The 26,411-nt window shown below is 42.4% G+C and overlaps 1 protein-coding gene across 3 annotated transcripts; it reads right to left on the bottom strand.

Annotated features, from left to right (window-relative positions):
- Positions 1–3,053: 3,053 nt before the first annotated feature.
- CAH1 (carbonic anhydrase 1) lies at positions 3,054–26,195 on the bottom strand. 3 transcript variants are annotated; one of them, XM_031977515.2, is made up of 7 exons: positions 25,722–26,195; positions 16,110–16,310; positions 12,547–12,668; positions 10,680–10,775; positions 8,036–8,150; positions 7,167–7,345; positions 3,054–6,646 (listed from the first exon to the last, which is right to left on the bottom strand). In XM_031977515.2, exons 1-7 carry the CDS (start codon positions 25,762–25,764, stop codon positions 6,578–6,580), a joined length of 825 nt encoding a protein of 274 aa, XP_031833375.1. In that variant the 5' UTR covers positions 25,765–26,195; the 3' UTR covers positions 3,054–6,577. The 3 variants fall into 3 exon arrangements, with proteins under 3 accessions (XP_031833375.1, XP_031833376.1, XP_031833377.1); XM_031977516.2 differs by lacking the exon at positions 25,722–26,195 and adding an exon at positions 16,394–17,651; XM_031977517.2 differs by lacking the exon at positions 10,680–10,775.
- Between the last annotated feature and the right edge of the window lie 216 nt (positions 26,196–26,411).

Below are 26,411 nucleotides of genomic sequence, written 5' to 3'. Positions count from 1 at the left end.
GCACTTTCGGATACCTCCTTACTCTTGATGCTTCGCGCGTACGTATCAGGAACCGATGAGATGCCTTTTCAAGGAGGTATCACCTGACAGTGATTTTCTGTCCTTGTCGGTCAGTATTTTTGGTCTTGTCATGCACATTACAGGTACAGTAAGAAGCTTCCAAAATTTACGGCCGCTAGATAAAGCCACCAATCATCATTCTTACCGACACAGCGAACCCACCAGGTAATCGATATTTTATTAATTATTCCTCGAGTGTGGCTCAACATTTTACTCAATATTCTCTAAAGTATGGCCTAATTTCTACGAACATAGTTCTTCACAATTTCTCGCTATTAAGTGATGATATTGATTGTTAACCATTGTTGTATCAAGGAAATCTACGTTACCTTCTGACATCGTCTCGAGTAATAATTAACAAATAATTAACGCGCAACAAAACCTCTTTCGCTGTGAAACAGGAATGTAGGGGAAGGTTCATTCTACAATTTTAAATTGCAAAGTTTAACAATTTGTTTGTAGTAGTACGGTTGATAATGATTTAGCTGCTGATTTCGTACATTTCTGCTCTATCGATATGTCTCATTTAGTTCTCAGTTGTCGCCGCTAGATGCCGCACAGTCGGTTACCTCCTTAGTCCTGATGCTTCGCGCGTACGTACCAGGAACCGATGAGATGCTTTTTCAAGGAGGTACCACCGGAGAGTGAATCTCTGTCCTTGTCGCATAGTATATCTGTACTTGTCTGGCACATTACGGGTACAGGGAGAAGCTTCCAAAATTCTCTGCCGACTTTGCATACTCGCCAGGTAATCGATAATAACTTATTAATTACTACTCGAATGTGGTTCAAAATTTTACTCAATATTCTCTAAAGTATAGCCTAATTTCTACGAACATTATTGTTCTCAATTTATCAATATTGAGTGAAAAAATTGATTCTGAACCATTGATCTATCAAAAAATTCTACGTTACCTTCTGACCTCGTTTCGGGTAATAATTGAGAAATAATGAACGCGAAACTAAATCTCTTTCGCTGCGAAATAGGTAGTTAGGGAAAGGTTCATCCTGCAATCTTAAATTGCAAATTGTAACGATTTATTTGAAATAGTATAGTTGATAATGAATTAGCTGCTGATTACGTAAATTTCATCTCCATTGACATGTCGCGTTTAGTTTGTAGCTGTTGTCGCTAGATGGCGCACTTTCGAAACCTCCTCAGCCCTGATGCTTCGCGCGTACGTACCAGGAATCGATGAGATGCTTTTTCATGGAGGTGTCTCTTCAGAGTAATTTTTTGTCCTTGTCGCACGGTATAACCGTCCTTGTCTTACACATTACATGTATAGGGATAAGCTTAGGAAATTCCTGGCCGCTAGATGACGCCACCATACGTCTCTTTTACCGACGCAGTGAACTCACTAGATAATCGCTAATTAGTTATTAGTTACTATTCGAACGTTTTTCAAAATCCTACTGCATGTTCCACACAGTTTACCCTTATCTCGACGATCATAAATGTTGACAGCTTCAGCCTATTAAGTGAAGAACTTATTTGTTCACTGCGTCTCTGTAAAAATTTCTACGTAACCTACTGACAACCTCGAGGATGAGAATTATCAAATAATTGACGCAACACGAAATCCTGTCGATTGCATTTGACATAGCAAGGTACAGGAACGTTCGTTCAACAATCTTAAGTTGAAAAGGTTAACAATTCATAAGTAATAGTACAGATGATAATTTGGTAGCTGCTGATTTCGTTGTTTTCTTCTCTATCGACATGTCGCATTGAGTTCGTAACTGTTGCTGCTAGATGGCGCACGTCCGGATACCTCCTTATTTATGATGCTTCCCGCGTATGTACCAGGAACCGATGAGATGCCTTTTCAAGGAGGTATCATCGGAGAGTGAATTTTTGTCCTTGTCGCACAGTATTACTATTCTTGTCTTGCACATTATGGGTACAGGGAGAATCTTCTAAAGTTCTCGGCCGCTAGATGGCGCCACCAATCCACGTTCCTACCGACGCAGCGAACCCACCAGGTAATCGATAATATCATATTAATTATTACTCGAATGTGGTTCAAAATGTTACTGAATTTTCTCTAAAGTATAGCCTAATTTATACGAACATAATTGCTCTCAATTTGTCCGTATTAAGTGAAAAAATTTATTGTTTACCATTCATCTGTCAAGTATTTCTACGTTACCTTCTGGCATCGTCTCGGGTAATAATTGTGAAATAATTAACGCGACACAAAATCTATTCTGCTGCGAAATAGGAAGGTAGGTGCGGGTTCATTCTAGAATCTTAAATTGCAAAGTTTAGTAATTTGTTTGTAATAGTATAGTTGATAATTAATTAGCTGTTGATTACGTTGATTTCTTCTCCATTGACATGTCGCGTTTAGTTTGCAGCCGTTGCCGCTAGATGCCGCACTCCCGTGATACCTCCTCTGTCTTGATGCTTCACGCGTACGTACCAGGGACCGATGAGATGCTTTTTCGAGGGAGGTGGCACCGGGAACGCTATGTCTGTCCTTGTCGCACGGTATGTTTGCCCTTGTCTTACACATTACAGGTATAGGGTAAAGCTTCGTGAATGCCTTGCCGCTAGATGGCGCTAGTGTCGGCCGCAACCAAATCTGTTGCTCCTGTCGACTTGCAACCGTCTTTACACATCATTTAACGTTCCCTGAACTTTGTAATTATCTATTCTGTAGCTTTCCGTAGGGCGATTTCGTCGTTCGGCGGCTCAAAGTGTTTTATGTTGCATTAATTACTTGGCAACTGTTCTTTACAGATATAATGATTTTGTCATGGTTCTGTGCAAATGAATACAAATAAATAAAAACCTATGTAGCTGAACATGTTCCGAATAGCATTCGATTGTTTGTATCTTTTTTGATTACAAAGCAGAACTATGAACTAACGAGAAATGCTGTTTCTGTGCCACTTACCACCGGTGGACTGAAGATGGAACGAATAAGTGGCCTGGACTAGGAGAACCGATTTCGTTTCTCCTTAAGGGTACAGACAAAACGCCAAAACAAGTTTCATGATCTCATATCGTCAGTTTATTACATATTTCTTTTTCTTATCACAGTCGATGCTACGAAATACAAATAGATTGTTTGTTTCACGTGTTTAACAATAATTATAGAGAAATTGAAAAGGAAAAAGAATCGGCCATCAGACATAAAATCAAACAGGACGATCCCGTTGGACGATGCTCGATGACGCTGGTAACTGTAAAATACAGGTTTATGGCGAAAGACCAGAGAATGTTCCAGGAAGAACAGAGGAGAGAGAATGTGTTGAAAGGGCGGACACGCGTGTTTCGAGCACGCGTTCAGAACCGGTATATTAAAAGCTGGACACTCTCAGAGTGTTCTCTCGTACAACCAAGGTCCTTTACGGTCACTGGAGTATACTTCGGAATCAAATGAAACATGTAAACAGACCCTCCGGTCTCGAGTTCTTTCGCAAGTACCCGGATTTTATCGAATATCCGCGACACGGTCTACGGTCTACGGCCTACGGTCGCGTTAATCGAAAACTTCTGTTACTAGATCCCGATTTGTCAACTTTGTACAAGCTTCGTTTGAAATTTCCGTGAATAAAGATTCGTGAAAATATACACCGTTGGAGAAACATTTGCAACCTACCTCTTATCATTATCATGATAATTTAAAAGAAAAAGAAAAGTGATACAACTATTTGTGGTTGTTCGGTTGCTCGATTTAACGGGTATATAGCCCCGGTTATTAAAGCTGATACTTGTTTGGAAGGATGAAGGGAAATGTGACAGAAATTTCCGATCAACCTAATTTCAATCTACACCGAGCTATTCGTTGCCCAGTTTATAAATCCCTCTATAGCTATCGGTAAATCCATTTCAAGTTACAATACTCGCAAACTACAACAGAATCCTAAGGAAGTGAAAGAAATCGGAGACGTTGTTCTGTCGAGAAGCATTTGTTGACAATTCAAAGACAGCAAATCATTCGTGTGGAAATGAAAGAAAGTTGAGGCGTTAAATAACAGTTGCAGTATACGGAGGAAATTCGATGCTCGTTCGCGATGGAAATCATCTTTGTCCGCACGCTCGATGATTACAGATACGAAAAAGGTTTAATGTTACCACACGGTACGATCCTTGGTTCGATAGGATGGATGATACACTCGCCGGCATTTTGTCGAACTGTCTCAACACGCTTGATTAATTTCTTGGAACTAACAGTTAACAGCCAAGAAACTATTTATGAATCTTCGAGTTGCAATAATTGTAAAATCGTTTAATAATTCTTTGCTTTTAATCTTGTCTGCAGATTCTTCGTGTTGACGTGTCAAGATCGTCGACATAGAAATATCAGAAAATAATGTTTCACTTTCAACAAACAGCAACGCTTCGTGCTCGTTTCGTTATAGATAGAATCACTTTTGGTATGAATAACGAGTGTCTAACTTATACGGAGATATAAATACATACATCTAGTACTTTGCTAAGTTTATTATCATCGAAACGGCATGAACGAGAAGCTTGTAAATAGCCCGTGGACGTCACTGCTTCGGGGTCTGTGTAATAAAATGCTTAATGTTTCGTTGTTTATAATAAGTGAGAATGTTTGACCGAGTAGAAAAGGTTTCTGTAGATCGACCCACGAAAATCTAGATTCGTAAAAACATCCGCAGTCTAGATAATTATAGTCTCGTCTGTATTGGACCATTTACACACTGATATGACGACGAATTTGTTAAGTAGAAGGCACACGATGAGCACAGGCGTGCACGATTTGTCGATAACTCTCTGACTGAGGCATACCGAAACAACATTGGTCATTCCTTTAGTGAGAATTTTCAAAGAAATTTAAAAAAATAACTCTCTCGCCTGTCCTGTAGAATTACTTAGTCAACTGCGGAAACAAGTAGAATCGATTCTCGCTGTCCGATAGCCTCGCAAAGCGTTACGAACAATCGTAAATTCTGGACACAGCACATTTGTGTGCGAATGTGTTTACGCGCACACATAACGTACATACATATGTAGATATTTATAGATGAATCTTATAACAATATAGAACGACATACGTTCTTCGCTGAAAGGCGTCCTTGGTTCTTCGATCGATGGATCAGATGATAATGGACGGATCTCATCTGCACGAATCGACATGAATAAATCGTCGTCAACATTCTTTTCCTCTACAAACCGTAATAAAGTTAACCTGCTTAACAATCTTATGTACAGTGAGCAGCAAAACTGATTCAATGATTAGTTTTCGCACAATTGTTCATTTTACATCATGTACAGTAAGGTATAGGAAAAAAAGAAGAAACGAGAAAGCATTTTCCATCTCTTTTCGTTTGTAATTACAAGTAAACGTTCATTGAATCGGAGTTTCACCATCTTGTCCATATGTTTTCGTTAACCTTAAAGAAATGTCGAATATTTTGTCCAAAGTCCTTGTGTTTTGCCAACTAAATGAAATCACTTGGATACCGATTCTATTAATTTTCTGTAGTAATCAGGATCGATTTTGTCCGATCGCTCGACAATTCTCTTTTACAAGTCGATTGTAAGCAATGGATGGTACTGGACTCGTACGAATTTTTTACTATTCTTTTTGAAAATACTCACATGTTCTCAATTTGATTGAGCTTGGGACTCTGAAGAGATGATTCCGAAATAGAAAATTTCTATGTATTTAGCCAATGTTTTACACATTTCCCTGTACGTTTGGACTTTTGATCATGTCGAAATACAATGTTTTCTTTAAGAGACAACATGTTTTACAGAATATTCAATCATTTATATCTATCTATATATATGTATATGCCTTCTTTCTATTCATCGCAATTGAACACGAGCGGTCTCGCTCGGACACACGGAAGAGTAAACCTGGAACAGAGTTTCTCAACCTACGAGTCACAACCTAGGTTTTTCATGACACGTCGCACCACGCTAAAAAGGAACGTGTAAAATGATGTTCGATTAATTATGAAATCCTTTCGTCTTAGATCTTATAAGTATGGATATCCCGCCGTAGAATATTCGAGTATGGTTTGATCGAGACGCAAGTTACGGTACTATTTGCTACGAATATATTAGGTTAGGCGGCAAGAAGGTTGAGAAACGCCGATCTAAAACAACGAGTACGGAAGTTGGGAGTAGTCTCCGATTGAAATCTAATCTCTACACGGTTACGGTTGAAGCGGATCGATTCCTCTCACTATGGCTACGGTTGATTGCACTTGGTTCCCAAACCTATGAGGCACGTCCGGGTTTCGGTAAACAATCGTGTTCACCGGGAGTTGCGAAGGAAGAGTGTCGCCCTCATCCTTATCGTTCGTCATGTATCGGATACGACAGGACGACCCATCTATCGTGCGAATGGCGGTGGAAGCGAACGATGAAAAGTAAAGGTCGTCTAGCGGCGGCGATTATCGTCTCGTCTGGTGATTCGCTGGTTTCCGTTTGGTCGTGTTTCGGCCGGTATCGACTGGTTCCAAGTTCCGGGCCGTGGCTGGACACCGAACGGACCCGATCTAATTGCCTCGGAACCAGGACACGCACTCAGAAGCTGCCGCATTCGCGCAACACGCGATTCCCTAGCGGCAACGGCGGACGGAAGTTGTTGATTACCTGGAACCAAAGAGAGCGGACCACGCCGCCGGAATTAGGAAATGGGACCGTGATTCCGCCAATTTGAAATTCATTCGAGGCCACGTCACCGCTAAACAAAAAAGAAAATAAACGACCGGGGGATCACACTTGGGGGACGGCAAGTTCTCAGCGGCCCGCTAGCGTACTGCATGTCGAATTCTTGAGTAGCATCATTCTCGAAACATCTCGACGGAAATTAATTTCACGAAGGTGCTTGACATAGGTGGTCGACTGTAGAATAATCAACCTTTGATCGATTCATCCTACGAATGATTGATGAACGTGTAGGATAGGTGCGGATTTCCCGTGTACATTATAAGAATGTGTGTGCACGCGCGCGCGAAAGCCCGTTGGCGGGATAGAGAAACAAACGACGAGCGCGACACGGAACGCGAACGAAGCGGTAAACCATTTGAAAATGCTCCCGAGATATTTAACTCGAGACTGCAGTAAAGTTATTGGTAAATGGCAGGGTAAGATACGCAACGAAATCACTCACCACTCCATGATTTTCGTGGCAGGGACACTCTTCTCCCCGAGGGAATTTTCGTAGATTACGGAAGATGTTGAGCTGATGATGAGACACCTCGATGCACTTCTTGAAAAGGATCCAAGTGACGCTCTCGTTGCAAGGCGGCGTGGTCAACGAGCCCAAATACGTCCAGTAACCATTATCGTCTGTATGCGTGTGCGCGAACACATTTAAGGATAATTTCGAGGTTTAACGTTGACCAGGGGTGAATTTGACCGAGGGTCAAGATTCTCGTCGCAATAAATTGTAGAAAGTGAACCGACGGAAAGCGAAATCGCGTGACGGGCTAACGAGCTTCTTGCCTCGGACACGTTCGAATCGACCGCTAATTTATTAACAGGCAGAGCGAGGAGAGAAATTATGCAACTTGATCGGCGTAATGCACGAAACACTGTGACGGAAATATTATGTTAACTTCTCTCGAGTCTAGAGCATCTGGCCAATTCCTACATGAAACACTGAACTTTCGGATAATCTAAAACTAGATTATTTTGTGTTTACCGTTATTCTGTGTTATACGAAACGTGTGCGAGACTGTTATCGATTATAATGCTATTGATGCTCTGTTTTCTCTGTCGTCGAGTAATAAGATTGCTTGCCGACCAATCGGAAACCCAACTAATTGGAAAGTACACGCATATAACTGTGCATATAATTCTAAAATGGCAGGACTGTAAAGAATTGAAAGGCCGCGGTCGAAGATGCGCGATGCAAACGGAAAAAAATAAATGTCACGTACACTAGTACCGTAGAGAGGGAATATTGAATTTACAGGAAATATTTAATCGATACGTCGCGAGACAAGCGAATAGAATAACATTTCGATAAATGCTTACCAGGAAGGAGTTTACCGGGATCGATTGGCTCAGCGATCTCTACGACTTCGTCCTTATGAGACACGTATGGCAACAGACGCGCGATCTTGTCCATTTCTTGATGCGTCTTGCCCACCTGGCACACAAGTAGTATAACAATATCGTTAAATTCATTTGTACAATATACGATTGGAATTTTTCCAAGTAAATGCAACTCCAGCAGCAATTTATCGTAAACACTTTAAACGATATAATTCCCACTAAGAAGTTCATTTTGGTAATAGATATCGATCGAATGAATTGTTCTGAACTTTTAATTTGTTTAACGACGCGGTACAACGTTGCCACGGATGATCGATGGAATAATAATGCATCGAGGAGAAACGCTAAAAAACAAAGAGTAATGCAGCGAGTCCGATCGAATCGTTACAAATCTAATGGCGAACAAGCTTGAAGCCTCGTCAACGTAACGTACAAGTTCGATTGTGCAACGCTGTTTTTCAAATGGCATCGCATTATGCATTTCAACGCGCTGCTTGCATTTACTTCCGAGTCGCATGGACTGGGATCATTAGCTGGGAGGTTAGTGGAAAAAGTAACAGTTTTGGAATGGTATCCTTCCGGGCCGAGCTTCATTTTGCGAGAAACGGAAGTGTTTTCAAGGAAATAAATGATTTTCAGTTTTTCCACGGATACGCGTGCAGTGGCAATTCATTTGGAATTTTCTGTTACGTAGAATGATTCTTCTCTAAAGGAACTTGATTTTTCTCGCGTGAGGATGACGACGATTACTCGTTGAAATTTTTGTCGATGCTATCTAGGCACGTAGTGGACAGTGTTTTCTTACACTCGGAAATTTGTTATTCTTCCGGTTCGCACGGTTGCAATTGTATCGGTAATTTGTTCAAAAGTGTCCATTAAATAGAATGATCCTTCAATGAAAAGAATACTTGCACAATATTTTCTTCCACGCGCGATAACGATGATTACCCGTGTAATCGAATGTGTACGATTACATGCAGTAATTCTCTGTGTTTCCACAGCCGCAATTGCATAATTCCTACAACTAGCAATTTGTCCGAAAGTTTCTATCAAGTGGAACGAAAGAGATTGATTTTTTCTTGTACGGACGAGGAAAACGATTACTTTACACAATAATTGATTTCACTGTCAGCTATGCCATCTCGTGTTGCTTGCAACCAGCAATTCCATGAAATTCTATCAGCTTACGCGCCGCGTTAATTGTACTCTCGACACCGTTTATCGAGTAGAATAACTCTTGACAGGGAAAACTCGCTTTTCCTTTTACGTGGAAAGAACATCCGATTGCGATTACTTGCCAAGACCGCGTGTCATTTATCCTCGAGTTCAGGCATGCTATTAACGGAGATCAACAATTTCTGTGACATGTAACGACCCTCGAAAGGGAAAACCCATTTGTCCTTCTACATCGACTAACAATTCTAACCTGTTCCGGAAGAAGACGATCTCGATCTAGAGCGAGCGATTTTCCCGGTTCGTCCTCGGCATTTCCGACATTGGGAATGGCAACAGCGAGTTTCGCCTGATTTCCAGGAGTGCGCGGATAACGATTCCCCGTGCTTCGGGGCTTGGGCGTTATACAACCGCTCCATCAACCGATGATGAAGCGAACGAGCACCTCATACACTGTTACGGATTCTGCTTACGGAGCTTCGCCATCGGCTTATGCAAAAAGTTAAGCGGCTATAAATATGCTCGCATCGGTGCACGCTGCAACCGTAGAAAGGACATAAACAGCATGTAAATGAATTTAGCGTAGAGAGGTCTGCGAAAGGCTTCACGGTCGGAGGAAACGGTCAATGTCAATAGGGAAGTCGAATGAATGGTCAAAGTGAATTTTCAATTTCAATTCAAAGTTCAATGATCACGTTAGAATTGAAACTGAAAGTGCCCTATTACTCCGCGTCATTTGTTTCGCATTAATTTTTCTCACAGAAAATTCAAATAGTCGCTTCGCGTGACAACCGCGGAACTTTGTCGTCGGTCTTTAGTCGTTTGTTCGGTCAAGTTCACGGAGCGGTGTAACGCGGAGCTGAGAAAATGATTCTGCCTCGTTACATCTCGCAAGGACGCACTGTCCAGATTTAGAATTAGATTTAGAATTAGATTTAGAATTAGATTTAGAATTCAGTGCACGTTGTTAATGTTTCCGTTGAAACGGACAATTTTTAATGGTTGTATTTGCTTTCAAAGTCGGCACGAAGCTCACAATTTTTCTCCTATACGTTAGGAGAAAATTTATCCCCCAATTTACTAATAAGCTACCAAGGAAACTAACCCGAACAAGCTCCAATTACTGATTACCCATAATAGCAGTTTGTTGTTAGGTTTGTAAGTTAATTATAGCACTCGTTGATTCCAAGTATTAGCTAGAAGTGTTTCAACCTCTTCTGGCAATGTAATTCGAGTGCTACGTTTCCCGGAAAAGATCGTTATCGATCGTAAAGATAAAAGTGGCGGCGAACAACGCGCTTACTTACGGTTGTTGTGCTTAAGGAAACGGGAAAATTGTGTGACTAATGCGCAGCTCGAGAGAAACTAGACAAAGTGGAGGGGGAAAAAACCAGTAGGTTTTTTTTTCAGGAAACTAGGGAGGAAACAAAAAAAGACGCCTATCACCGACCTTCAGAAAGACGCCTAGAACGGCGAGGCCGTCCGAAGCTTTCGCGGCTTTTGCAAACGTGTTGTACTTGCTGGTGTTCCAATGCACTAGATGCAACTGTAACAAGATAACAGAAAATGCAAATTACAAAATATTCATATTGTAAAATTCATTTTAATGTTTATCCGACGAAACAAATTATTTTTTCTTCCTTCTTCACACCACAAGATAGTTCTAGAGATTTACAAAGGAGATTGGTATGATTAATTAATGTAATTAAGGCTAATTTTCAAGCGAGACTGAAACGCAAAGGCTTCAGCAGTCCATGAAAGTCCGAATTTTATTTCTTATACAATAGTACATATTTGAATAGCACAATGGGAACGCTCCTCGAAATCCACCGTTTGCATCATCGCGCGAGACAATAGCTATTAGCGAGTAATTTGATGAACGTTAATGATCAGAAACTACACTCCAGCGAACTGTTCATCAAAGGCGTGACGCGCGCGCGCGGGCGCGCGATCGGGAAGAAAGCCGATTGTTTGGGTTCTTTGGATCATTATAGCCGACGTGTTGATCAAACAGCCCGCGTCCGGAAGATGTTTCACAAATGCGCGTGTAATTCAAGCTGTGCAGTCGCCGGTCGAACAAACTATGAGTCAACACCAACGGTCCGTCAACTGCCAACACCGAAAAATATTTGCTCGACGTAGACGTGTGACTCACTTGGAGGATATTTAATTTTACAGTCGCTTAACCGCCTCTAAACCGCGATAACTGTTAAACGAATTTCGGTCCGGAACGATTCATAACGTTCGTTGCTAGTGATTTCACTTCTTTTTGTGAACGAATAAAGGCCAGTAGTAAAATCATTTCCTTTCGATCGATTCGATGCTGAAATTTCGAATGGAAATTAGAAGGATGGAACTTTGTTAAATCTGTTGAAATTCCTAAAGTGAACGCGTCCATCAACAACATTTTCTGAATATTATAGATCGGTGAAGGAAGAAGAAAAACTTTGCTTGGCTAATATTTCACGTTTCAAAGTGTTGAAACAAGTATTTTTGAAAGGAGAGCCAAGATGCTGAGCATTGTTACATAATTCAATTACAATTTCCATACAAATGTTCACCTTAATGGGAACGGCAATTATCATAATCGCTTCCCTCCGTTTTTCTAACGTGTCGCCTTTTGCACGGTTCTGTACGGTTCTGCACACACTTATAAATTATTTCCTTTCAGCTAATTCTTGCTGCATTTATTTTAAACGTTCCGTATTTGCAACAACTTTGCTGTTTCTAAGAAACGTTTAGTGTACTTGACACCTTTGCAAGATCACCAAATAAATAAATACTTGTAAATCATTTCAAGTAAAATCCTAGTAAAACGGTAAACAAGTGAGAAATTCAGCGACAACTCTATAAATCATTATAGAAACGAAAATAATTCGTGCCGATTAAAAACGAGAAGATACGCGAACGAATCAGTACGAATCATTCAAGTGATTCAAGTAATTCAAGTGATTCGGCTTTCTCAGCCTTCAAGTGACGAATAAAAACTAATGCTCTCACGCTTGGCCAAGGTCAAAGATAAAGTTAGTTCGCGCAAACTCCGATGCAGAGAATGATGAAAGGAACCCGTAGCCTAGCCGGAATGTCAGAGAACTTGTTTACATAATCGGTTATCCCGCGCGCGTCCTTTTAAAGTCGTTTAAGAACACGCTCTTCTTCACATTTAAACTGCAGTTGAAACCTTTAGATGTTACTCTTCGCCTCGCCCAGAAAGAGCGAAACATCAAATGCTCAGAAGTAGTAAACATTGGATTTCATTTTAGAAGCAACAATTTTTCCTGGCTAAATTTCTAGATGTTGATTCAAATTGAACAAACCTCTCCAGCGAAAGCTTGTCCATCGACGGTGTGTTCCGACCCCCTGGAATCGCTGCATCCCCAATGACAGTGGTACTGTTCGAGTTTATACACGTCATCGATCAAGGGACCACCACTCAAGACTGAAAGTAAAAATAATAATATTGTTATTAGTAGCACTGTTAGAGGTAAGGCAGTTTATGGAATGTTTATAAATTTATAGCGTGTAAACATTTGTAATTTACTAATTAAATTGAATCTACTGATTCATGAAAGGAATATTCTTTTCTTTTCAGGCGTTATCGAGTAGCAGAGGAGCGGCTCATAAACGATTAAGAACGGTATCACGTTCCCACGAAGGTCGCAGGACGAACGCGGATCGTTTGACCGCGTTGAATTACAGGATACGCTTGATCAGCCAAATTGCGTGAATGATACTGGGGGCTTTAACGAGATCATGGCTGGCAGAGGCTGATTCACTCGCCGGCACAAAAGAAAAAAATACAAGGAGAAGACAGGGGAACGGATAGGGGAATGAAGATTTATTAGAGACAAGGAGTCAATGGATATTCCAGACAAAATCCACTGAAATGACGGCAGCTGATATTATCTTTATTTTACAGTTTTACAGTTTTACAGGTACCGAGAGTCGATAAAACAGACTCTTCAACCTGAACATTGAGAATTGTTTCCAGTCCTTTAATTGTTTGTCACGTGCTGTCAGCTCGATTCGAATAATATACGAGTAGAGTGAGCAGCGACGAACAAACGGCGCGTATGAGCGTACCAATAATCGGCAAAAACGATTTGTCATCGCGAATGAAAAAGGAAAGAGAGAAAATAATAAGGGAAGAGAGAGAGAGAGAGAGAGAGAGAGAGAGAGAGAGAGAGGGGGAGGGAGGGAGAGAGAGAGAGACAGAGAGAGACACAGAGAGGCCGCGAACGAAGAAAACGGGCCACAGTATATAGCGAGGCGGAGGTTTATCGTTCCATCGATTCCCTGAAATTCTGCTCTATTTCTGTCATGTAAACGCTTCGTTCCCGCCACATATGAGCACGCATAATGCGTCACGGCACGGACGTCCCCGTTTCGAGAGCACACCGCAAAGGTAATAGCCTCCTTTAACCGGCACGAAACCGCTGTCGAAGCATTCGGGGAAAAACGCGCGTCGGCGCAAACCTCTGCTCCGTTTTGCTCGTCCGATTACGAGCATTATCGATGATGATCGACCCTCATTGAAGTTTCCACCGCTTATTCTGACCCTAAACGGAAGGTTAGCGATGAATGAAATTCATCGGACAGCGAAACATTGTGTTAAGGAACAGTGCGTAACTAGACACGTGAATGGCGAGTATTCTGTTATATATTGATATTATCGTTTCATTTGTCATCCCCTTGTACTGTTACTTCGTACTACAAGTATTTCGAAATGAATAAACATTTGAAAACTAGAAAGAAAATTGAAATAATTACGAAACGCGCTACAACGAATTCAACGAAAATTCTTGTAACAACTAATTTGTCAACCTCGACTTGGAATCTCTGCAACGTACGCACACATTTTTCCAGATCCACGGAGTTGTTGTTTCTTTACGGGAATGATAAAAATGGTGATGTTTGATTTCCTCGTTGAAACGACCGATTCAATCGCATTCCGACGTTCAGGGAACAAGGACCTCGGCTCCATGCGGCTATTATTTAGCCAAGCGTTGCCAGAGAGGGTGGAGAACGAGCGAATAGGCGAATAAGCGAATAAGCGAATAAGCGAACCTGCGTGCGAGAGGGAAAGAGAAAGCGAGAGAGAAAGCGAGTGAGAACGCTGTCGGGGTTAAGAAACGCGTCGTGTCGTGCGGCTCGTTCGTGCATTTAAATGCAAAACTAAGAACTCGTTCGTTACCTCAAAGTCCGAGGCGAATACCCAGGGAGGAACGATTGCGATCGGTAGCATTGAATTGCAGATCGACCGCGAATGCAAATATGTCACCCCGGCTATCCGCTTCAACGTTTCGTGGGAAGAAAGAGCTTTTCACGGGAAATCATTCGACACTATCGATCCCTATTTTCTTCCAAATTGAATCGCTCGGATAACACGTGTAATACAGCAAGTTCTTCTTTAAATATCTTCTTTCGAACGATACACTGAATCGACAACCGACAGAGTGTTGATGTGCTAATCGATGATAACAAATACACAAGTTAGTGCTGGTCCATCTTTGTTTTTCACTGATTCGAGAAGGAAAATGTGAACCTATCAGGCGTAAAGTCGGCGGAATTTTACTGGGTTTTCGAAACATCTCTCATCGGGTTCATCGCTTGTTACCTAAGAGAAAAGATGTTGCTTACCGCAATAGCTGGTTATTCCTTAGCGCAAGCATCGCGGTCCAAATATTTGCCAACGAGAAGATCGTGGCTCGATCTCGAATGGTTTAGAGTGGATTTTGCTATTAACCGCGGCTTGCAGCTAATTGGTTGCACGAACGAGTCACGAAACGCGGCTCTAATCGTCCATTTCCGACACCGTAAGAGCCGGTTTCACTAAATAGGGGAGCTGAACCACCCCCCACCCACCCAGCTCGCGTTTCATCGCACGACACGGAAAAATTCCACTTTATCGATTGTACAACATTATCCTCTTTACTATCGCTCATTATCGGCGATATCTACGCGATTAGAATTATCGACAGGCCTTGAAAGGTCTAAAGGAAAGATAAACGTCTCGTGAGGAATTTTTATGTTTCATCCTTAGCCTTTCTCGTTTGAATTTCATTGAATTCGATGGAAAATATCCGTGTGTGAAATTTCAATGAAAGAATGCATACTAAACGGTGCTATTAACTACTGACAAGTAGTTGACGCATACAACAGATTTCTGACTTTTCTCATTTTGAATTGAAGGTATAGGACACGGTTTGTGCACTTGAACTTTTACGGAGCTTCACCTATTAATGTTGAATCTATCTAATGGAAAGTACCTTTGGAAAAATAGTTAATAATAGCAGAATGCGTCGAAAAGGAAGAATGGAAATGAACGCGAGAAGAATGGTAATATAAGCCGAAGAAGAAAATCTGTGTAACTCGAATGAAACATTCAAGTAAATGAAAATGTCTGCAGTTCGTATGCGAATTGTAATTCTGTACCGCAATATTTATTGTAATTGGAAACGACTATATATTAGATACAAGTCTGGGGAAATTGAGGACATTCGACTGTAGAAGTATAAATACATCTGGAGAACTGAACTGAGACGAATTAAAGCTGAATTGGACTGGAATAAACTGGACCAAAGAAGAAGATCGTGTAACAACTGATCATCCATGGTTTCGAAGAAACCTCTTGTGATCCCACGCTTTTCGTCAGGGATATGCAGTCGAAAGATTAACCGATAAACAATTCTTACTTTGAATGTTCCTTTTTCTGTAAAAATCAATAGAAATTTAAGGTAAAAGCTAATTTATAGATGAAAAAGATGTTGTTGATTTCCGTATTGTTTGGCCGGATTTGATGCATTTATACAGTATGTCCGATCGAACGGAAAAGTTCAAAGTGTCAAGGATGATCAGTGGAAGATGAATGTGAACTTACAAGTGCCCTCGCCATCGGCGTCCACGCGCCAGCAATAACCCGGATTAACGAGCTTCCGGGAAGCGGTGGCCGGATACTGCCATCGTAAGGGTTTGTTGCTGAGTGCTTCATGATCGGATTCGACCCGGTCAGTTTCGATGTTCACTGGACTCTGCCTGGAACCGGCGGCCATTGGGAATTTCGTCACCCATGTGCTGGGGCCTGCAATGGAGTCAAACGATTGTCGATCAATCGACTGTTTTGCAATTCACTTAAGAGTATTATTCTTTTTAATTCCGATGTACCTAAGTTGACTGTTGTTACTGATTCGTACAATTTCGAAATTTCTTTCTAGCATCCGTAGAATCCTGACGAGTAAGTTTCCAGAATCAGTTAACGGGATCGATTAATCATTACGCGGAGATCGGACGCGCGCGTCAAGTTGAGCGCTTCGGAAGCGTTGTCACCGTTTCACGATCTTTATCTCGATCGGTCGGTGAATTAATAAAACCGCACCTCCGCTCGAAGGCTCGGTGAAATATTCGTCATCAGGACCACGATATCTTTCGATAATTTCGAACCGACTCGGATCTACTCGAGCTAATCGTTGCAATCGGTAAGAAATAAAACGCAATTATCCTGGGTCACGCGATCAATGAAATTACGATAAAATCGTCGTGTTTCCATTAGTTTGAATTGTCGCGACATTATTTGAAACATATTTGGACTGTGCGTCGAAAGATTCGAATGTTCACGGCAAGTATCGCGAAATCGTAGTGCTAGAGAATTTTCACGTCATTCGTTCCGTCGCGTTCAGTCGCTTCGGAACTGGAATGTTACGGGGACAAGTGACAAGTGAATGATTGCACCAGTAAAGTATTCTGCGAAGACCAAGACCATCATACGAAGAATGTTCCCTTCGAAATAATAATCTTTTCTAATTGATAACATTTGTCTCGTGATCAGGAGGGGTAGGTCACATTTCATCTTGACCGTGATTCTTTTTCATTTTACGATGCACACTGCGTTTCGTAGGTGGTATATCGTGAAACCTCGAAAGACTCGAGTAATCGTTGTTTCTAACGATGCGTGCACAGAGCGATGCGTACCGGGGTAGCGGCCAGTTCGGCCTAAGCGGATGATGCTTCCATCGAATCGTTTGTTCTGTCACTCGAAGCATCTTTACTTCAATCCCCTATTACTTCATACCTTGGCGATGACTGTAAGCACGATTAAATAAAAAGTCCCGTTCAGCCGATCACGAGTGAAACATTTGCACGTGAGTCGATACTAATTTGTAACAAGTGCTCCTGAGAAATCACAGCCATTTGAAATGACGTTTTTCTTACGAATAGATGAGAAAATGAGTGCAAGTATTTGAAAAATAGGAAAACATGATAAATGACGAATTGTAAATGAGAAATGACGGACATGACGCAGACTTGGAAACGCCTAACCGGACAACTCGCGACGAGACCGTAGAATGTTGAAACGGCGTGTGTTTGCCTCGCGAAAACATGGTTGGCGCTATCAGCACGTGCCGCGTACGAGAGAAACACAACTGTACCGCGCGCGGAGACGTTCCCTTTATCGGGGCAGCGGGCCGCGTGGTTCACAGCTGCGAACCCCGGCACGTGATGCGATGACATAATCGCGCGACGCAACCGCGATTATGCGCGCCGCGCGACTTACGATCGTCGCACGCCATTAATACGCCGAGTGTCTCCCGGGTCTATTCGATTGACCCTGATGGGTTCGAGTGCACCGGCATGGAAGTGCATCCGACTCTCTGATTCCACCTTCAAGGGCACGGTAATCTGATTATTCCTGATCGTTTATCTCATTCTCGCCGATATTTCGTAAAGGAATGCTGGCTTTTTCTTCTTTTCCTAGGAGATGTTGCGATGCGCGGATATTCTTGCGGAACATTCTTTGCTAGTCCCTACTGCGACAGATTTCGAGAATCTGTTGCTCTCTATTTAAAATAGAGATTCGGAGAGGTTAGAAAATTCAGTTTCTCTCTCGTTTTAAAGCGTCCACTGTAACCTACAGGTTGCCCACCGTAACCTATTCCGAGGTCACTCGAGATACCATGTATACATCGGAGAAACGTCGCGTCGGTGTGAGTCTTGAGTAACACCGATATGGGACTCGATACGAGACTCCCATTCTTGGAGACCGAAATAATCCGTCAATGGGTTGCGATACTTCGAGATCAATGGAAATACAGAAGACGGGACGGATTTCTGTCGGACGTATTTGCAAGTGGACGTGTCATGGAAGGAAAAAGGAGGACGCGAAATGCTTGTTCCTATTGACCGCGATCACAGAGCCCGGCCATGCTCTAAGGAGAAAAATACCGTCTGGAGGCCGTCGAGATCTGTTCGAAGGTTCGTTCAACCTTGCCCAACGAGCCACGAGAAAACGAGAGGCACAACAAGTGCGGCGATTCAAGAGCGTGCGGGGAATTTCTCCGCTGAACCTTCGACTTCTCGACTTCTTTTTTTCGACTGACCTTCTCCGCGGCTGCAATAATTATATTTTCGTCGAGTGTACATGACATTTCAACTATTTACTTCAGTATTCCGAAAGTTGAAGCGACTTTAATGGAATATTCGTTAATCGTCTTTATTTTCGCGTGCGATAGACTAATCGAATCGGAGGAAGAACGGTTCGCAGATACTCGACGAGAGATGAACGGAATGGTTAATTGCATTAGCAGCTTTGGCCAGATTCAAGCGTCACGTTCGACTGTGGCTATTATTCTGTATAGGAAGTCGGATGTACGAGTAAGCAACAGCCACGCCTTTTGAAGGCCGGTGAACATAGAAAATGCGCGCGCGGTGCTTCTTTTGCCGTTCTTTTGTTCCGTATTCGGCTATGAGTCACGAGGCGATTATAAACGAGGCGCAGGTTAAGTCGTAATATTAATTCTCCTGTAAGCAGATGCCCTTTAACCCACGTGCATGAAGTTAAATGTATTATTCGAACCAAATTTTTCTGTGCTACTGTTTAAACAACAATTTAAGTACAATTGTCATGAAAAATATGGAAAATGCAAAATATGTAAGAAATGTAAGAAATGTAAAAAATAAAAATAGGAATCTTTGGAAGCAACGGGGTTTAACGATTAGTTACAACGGGATAATAGAGAACATACGCCCGAAAAACTTGGAGAATAAATTTGACGTCGTCAGTTTTCTTCAATGGCAAAGTTCGCTGCAATAGCAATTCTGACTTGTTACTGGAGGTACGAATTACTTTCCTTCCGTGTTCTTCGTATTTCGATCTGAAAAGTTATAGAGTCTCGTTGGACAAGCTGGAAGCTAACAGTAAGTATTATATCGAGATCGTGCGAAGCACGGATACCAGTCGAAATCGATATAGAACCCTGACAAACAGGGCTCGTGTCTATAACGCGTGAACCTTCTTCTGTCAATAGTAACCATTAATCTTTTAACGTTCCGGTTCTGGTCAGGTTTGAGGAAGGCAAGTTTACGGTCCTCCCCTTTCCTGTATTGCTATAATATTAATTACACGATATACGATATACGATATACGATATACGATTTTTGAGAAGCCATTGCTACACTGAACTATACGCTGAACGGGTTAATTAACCGATTAGTATTCTACTACTTCCAATATTCTTCATTAAAACTGCAGCGTGAATTGGTACAATTCTCCGACTGAACTTACGATTCAATGAAAATAAAATGATCTATAGCGTTTGGTTAGGTCGAGCCTCGTTTCGTTTCGGTGCTGCTTAATCAACATTGATCCGAGAGTCTCGGTGTAGCCGACAATTGACAGGTGCGGTATAAAAGTAAACTCATCGTGACTACTTCCAAGAGAATGATTGTCAGGCAAAATAAAGTAGGAGAAAATATGTACAGGCGTGGATATGCAAATGAGTTTATCTAATTACCGAGACTCGGCATAAGCGTGACATTACTGCAGCACGATTATCTAGATGACTGTAGAAACGATAAAACACAAGAGTAGTTTCGAAATTCAAAGTATTCGTTTCTTTTTCCTTGAAGCTATAGTCTTCCTTCGTTTCACACTAGGAGCAACTTTTAGTCCAAGTGCTTTTATAAATAGAACCTGCGGAATATTAGGCATACACGGAGAATTGAACGTGCTGGAAATGAACATTTCAAGAAAACGATGCTTCAGTTGGAAAAAATGTGTTTTTCATGGCTTCTAGAGCCTAATTAAACAACTTGAATGCACACAATGCACACAACTGAAATGTACCTGCCGATTCTCTATAAACTTTCGATCGACTGTACTTTGTACCTATTGTAAAATGCTACCGATTTAATAACCATTATTACGGAAAACTTATGGACCAACTGAAATCGGTGGGGTTCAGGAAGTGGCGAACGAAGAATACGGGAAAACGACCAGACAGAAATTTCTACTACGCTCGAGATTCCTTGGAAACTGTTTGCCTCGCTTCCTACGAAATTCCGGTCAATCAACGGCTTTCATTTTCCCTGAACGACCAGTAAGTCGTTCGGAATGCTCGAGACACAGTGTAGGATTCGTCGAAATCAATCTTGATTTCAATTGATTTCGAATCACGACTCGAGACAAGTTCAAGACTACCAGAGTTTCAGGTGAGTTTGAACCGAACGCGGCTAATAACGAATAACCATTTCCACTTGCGTTGTGAAATATTATTTCGATGAAACAGCAATTATAATATTTTGTCCGTTGCGATTTCGAGTGTCCGCAACAATGTTGTCGTTTCCGTTAGCCACGCGGCGAGAACACGGTCGTGACTAGTAAATAAATTCGAGTGTTCGGCGCGCGGTCAGAAACCAAACGACTTAATCGCCGATCTGCACGCCGTCGGCCGCAGGAATTTATGCAAATCACGGTATCCGCCAGACTTCGCAATTGCGCTCGCGCCGGTTCAAAGATAGCGCTGACAAATTGGCCCCAGATTAAGGGCATTTTGGAGAGGCATGCACGGTAACCAGGTAAATAAGGCTAAGGTATAAGGTTCGAAACTGGGTCTGCGACCCTTACCACATGACCACGGTTGCCGCTGTCGCCGTTTTCTCGCGTTCATAGTAGTACATTTTCCTTCGTACACTTTTCTTTAAGACAACGTCAGCGTTCACGGATGTACGCATCGATACTGTGCCAACTGCATCTTTCTAACACAGAAATGGGCCTTATTTGCTCAAATAGCAACTATTTTTCTATTTTTCTATTTTTCTATTTTTCTTGTATTGTATATGCCATCTGTCGGATACAGTGATAATAGCCCACTTTTCGAACGTAACGAAAATGAAAGAATCACTACGTACGTCGCAATCGAACAGTTGCCGATCTTTCATTCAGCTTCTGTGACTTTTTAATGGACAATGTTAAACGTACTACTTGTCCATTTCCAAAACGTTAATACGAAACGGAAGATTGCTTGTTGTCGTGAGAATGTGAGAATATAGGCTGATTCGAACTACGTAGTCAATAACAGGATGTACAAAATTTCATTCGATCCAGTCCTGTTCCAAGAAAAATATACCGAAGCTGCAGGTGGAACGATTCGTCTGAAAATATCTGTTCCCCATCGGTATATTCCGTCATGATTACCGACGCGCACCCGAAAAATCTTGACGAAGATTTCAGATAGCGTTTCGTGCGAAAGGGAAATATGTACATGGCATTGAATCCTTTAATAGCTGGACGATATTTTCGAGTAAGAGAAATAAGTCTGCAGAAAGATGAAACGAGTAGCTTGACAAAGTGCTTTCGAATAGCAAAGTATGCTACTTGGCAAATCAGAAATAGCATTTCACTATGCATTATACAATTGGAAGCATTTCACGTAGTAACCTTGCAAGCATCAATATCGTGACGCACAGTCGTTAATAAATGACACGGAGTACGTTAATATGCATTTGTCGAAACGTTCGTCACTATCGACTATAACTATCGACGATTCTACCAAGAATAAATATTTTTCTCCAGTAGGAGAGTAATGGAAGTTGGCGGGAAATTGGGCGATTGCTCGCGTCATAGTGTCGCGATAGGGAAATAAACGGCGAGGGACACAGAACGCAAACGATGTAATAAACCATTTGAAAATCCTCCCGAGGTATTTCTCTCGTTAGGGCAACGAGCGATGGATTCGAGCGTTTTTCACTGTCTTCTTGAGCGCAACGTATATCCTTAAACCGTAGAAGAGTGAAACCGATCGGTAGCTACTCGCGTAAGTGTTCAGTATTTATCGAAATAAAACGGCCTGCAGGGTTCGTTTTCGTTCGTTTTCGTTCGTTTTCGTTCGTTTTCGTTCGTTTTCGGTCGTTTTCGTTCGTTTTCGTTCGTTTTCGTTCGTTTTCGTTCGTTTTCGTTCGCAGAAACGCAACAAGCTGAATCGTCTGTTAATGGCCTTCCAGGATGGAATATCATTATTGCTTTTTATGCAACAATTTTTACAACGCCGTGACACGAACGCGACTCGCGTCGCCTCATTTGGCGGTAATTTCCGCAGCACTCGAATCAAGCACCATTCCGCCGGCAGGACTCGCGCGCGTGCTCTTGCCTCGTTACCGTGTATACAACATGCTCGCCGTATTACGTTTATGTGCCCGTGGTCAGTGCACTGTACACAAGACGTTTCCACGTGGTCTATACACGGTTACGAGATTACTGTAGGCCAGAATGCGGCCACGGAGTGGGCGTGCATGGTGCAGCAATAATTCTTGCCGCTGCTACCATGTTGGCTTATGACGTTCACGGCAAGGATCTATTAGAGGACTGTTTTTTGCATGTCGCAAATAGTAAGAGTAGTTACGGATGTTCCGGTAAGAGATACCCCAGCAATAAATAAACGTAATAAACAGTTTGGTTGCCGCGTCGCCTGAGTTTCGGTGACACGACTGTTTCCACAAATCCGAGAATTTGCTTTTCTCACTAGAATATCGAAGAACACGAACTTTGGCGAGTGCCGATTTGGCGGCGAATCTGCCAACTCTGTTACAAACGCTAAGAAACTGTTTGCACGACATACACATCGAAATCATTGTTGACGCTAGAAGAAGGATCGCTTACGGTCCTCGCGGCAACAGTCATTCGAAAGGAGTATACGCAAGGCTGTTCTAATGATCCCTTCCGGTTAGTGTCATGTAGTTGGCCCGTTCGGTAGCAGCAAGTATCGCAATCACGCCAAAGCACGAGAGCGCTAGGCTCGCCTATACCTGCGAGGACAGGTGCATCGGCCTGAAGCACAACGAGGAAAATTATTGATTTTCGTTTACCCCGTAGAGAGAGCAGGTAGTGTCCCGTGCCGGGCATTGCGAGGGCAACGCCGTCCCTTGGCACGAGTGGGACGCCCTGCATTCGAAGACAATGGCCTTAGGTCAGCGAGCCTGGTGCCATCGCGACACCGTAGAAATCAAACGAGACGGCACGAGATATCCTCCTGTGAGATTTTTCTCCAGCGGCACTCGTGCATCTGCCTCGCAATTTCGTTAGACGAAAGGCGGGCTTTTGGCATATAAGTATTTGTCGATTTTCACATTCCACTTGAAACGAAATAATTCAATCGCAATCCGAGCAGGCTGGCGCGAACGTATTTGTGATTTTCGAAATTTTCAACATTTTCAAACGCTCGACTGTCCGACATTGTATACATGTGAGACATTGTCGTTAACGCCAAAAATTTGTAAATAACGAGGGGTACGAAGATTTCTTCACAACTCTAATCGCACACTGTGGTATTTAGAGGGACGTTACTCCAATGAAATATTCAATATTGAACTACTCACTGAAGTAATGTCCGTGGACATCGATAATATCGATGCATTCGGAGGAAAATTGAAATTCAAGATGGCAGAACAGTTCATCGCGGCACGATGCGGCGGCGGCAGCGGCTGTGGCTGCTTCAACAAGTATCTTTTTCCGACGAAACGAGAATTCGCAATAATGCCCATTACGCCGTGAATTCCGTGTCTACTGGCTGAGAAATCGAAACAATAACATTCAACGATACCATCTATACGTATCTAATCTCCTATATACACTAATATGCGACGCGTTCTCCATAGATTCGTACGATAATAATGTTTAATTGGCGTGCTCCGCTATTATGACTTCCTCTGTATCAAGGACCTTTTATTACTAGATAAACCGCTGCACATGACTTTTAGAATAGAAAGCTCGGGAACAAAAGGTAACGAGCATTGAAAGCCTGGTCGTTGACGCAGAGATTTCGCTTTTATTTGTTCTTACTTTTCGTAGAAGCGATCGCTTCGAAACAAAGAATAATCCGTTTATGCGTTACAAAGCGAAAAGTTTAACTTGAGAAGAAAATTCAAATTTTCCCTCCAATCTACGCGTTCTGCTACAGATTTCATTCTTTCACGCGATTGATAGAACACACAGGAATGTATATTTTTCTAATGCATCCAAGCATTAAACTGCTCGTTCATATTTTTTGTCTGTATCATGTCGAGGCTGGAAGTAATGGACAGTAAGGTGGAGTATTGTTTCCAAATTTTATGATTCTCCCGAGACCTTGGAGATTTTTTAAGAACTTCCAATATAGCTTGACCATTTTTACGACGCGTTTTCCCTACCGTAACGCTGTTCGATGGCGGTTCGTTTTCTCAAATATTTTCGGCAATGGAACAGCTGGCTGTCTGGGTTTCTACGAATATCGAAGGAACCGGAGATAACGTTGCAGGATGTATGCTTGTCAAAAACAAATGTCGAGTATTGCAAAAAGGAAAAAGGGAAAGGAAAATAGTCCATTTCCCGCGATAAGGTTCACACGACATTCATCATACGGCGCCGATTACCGTTTTAACAGAAATGTTTGAATCGAACGGCGCGTAATCCGATACTGGAAGCGAATAAAGTTTCGGAAATGATGGACTTTTATACTGGCACAGAAATTCTACAAAAATCTAGTGAGAAGAGTGTTGGGCAAATGCGCCTTACGCTGTAAATGTTTGTCTAATAAAGCGTCTACCTGCAGACGATTATCAGTTATCGCAACGCATTGCGAAATTTATGAGGCTGTTGTGACGATAATCGTAATTAAATCAGCAAATGTCGCGTATCGGTAACGGAATAAAAGTCACGGGACGACGCTCACTGTCGAGAAATTTCTTTTCGCTTCTAAGAGGAAATTTGAAAATAAAACGAAATACAAAGTAGATGCAAAGCAGTAGTGGCAGATGCTTGAGAATCAGATTGCAGGGAAAATCAACATGGAGATAAAAATAAAGTAAGAGTTGATGAATCATACTGTATTCGATAAATGCGGACACATTGTATTCAACGAAAAGATACAATCAAGATTGAAATTGAGAACTGCAGGGATAAGAGGCGACGGTATTGCTGCTTCCTGCGTTTCAAGACTGAACCGGATGAGACCGCGAGATTGAATATTTCATCAACCGATCTGCATAATACACGTTACGAACTAATAGAATTTTCATCGTCGCAGCGATCCGTTGTCAGAGACTCGTGACGAGAGACAAAAGTGCACCCGTACTTTTCGCGCGTGATGTTCTCTAGCGTGGGAACAATGTCCGTAGGAAAGCGTAACAATCAGAAATCAAAGGGAACGAGGTAAAAGGAAACAACGAAAGAAGATAAAAGGCTGACCGTTTTTGATCGAATAATCCCACTGGTTCTTGTCTTCCATCATGATCGGCGAGGATCGCGTTATCGGAAATTCAGGTCCGAAAAGTTGAGATCCGAGTAAAGCTGGCACCCTGTCGTCTTGTCTGCTTCCGGTCCTCGTTTTAATCGAACAACCCGACAACACCGACGACTAATGCGGCGTACACGCGGCTCGATTCGACGTGGTGAACTCTCGTCGCCGCGAATTTGTCCGATCGAGCCCACTCGGCGAGCGATTTAAATTCGAAACGCCTGTGCGCCGGGGGAAACTTGCGGTGTTTTACCTATTGCGCTATTTTACCCGTTGTTCGGACGCGTTTGCACAAACAATTCGATCGCACTGAACGGCCGGAACGAAGGGAAGCGTCGACCGCGACTGACTTTCCACTTGCAGTTTCTCAAGGTACGAGCGAACGTAAGGTCACTAACCTTCGACCGATCTTACGCGTATGCGATGCCGGCCGGCCGATCACTGGATTTTATACGCACGCCGGTCACGTGACCCATACTACGCTCGGCGGAGAGGTGTGCGCGTGCGCGGCAAAATGTTTACACGTGCACTGTGGATCGTGCCCCACTATGCGCGCGCTAGCACGTGCTTCGACGCGATCGGCGGCCACGATTTAGTGTACTTGGTAAGGACTCGTTTCGCAGATCGGTTGGATAATCTGG

This window comes from Nomia melanderi, chromosome 8 (assembly GCF_051020985.1).
Source record: "Nomia melanderi isolate GNS246 chromosome 8, iyNomMela1, whole genome shotgun sequence".
Classification (NCBI taxonomy): domain Eukaryota; kingdom Metazoa; phylum Arthropoda; class Insecta; order Hymenoptera; family Halictidae; genus Nomia; species Nomia melanderi.
Note: the sequence above shows the minus strand (reverse complement) of the source record. Positions and strands in the feature narration are given on the sequence as shown.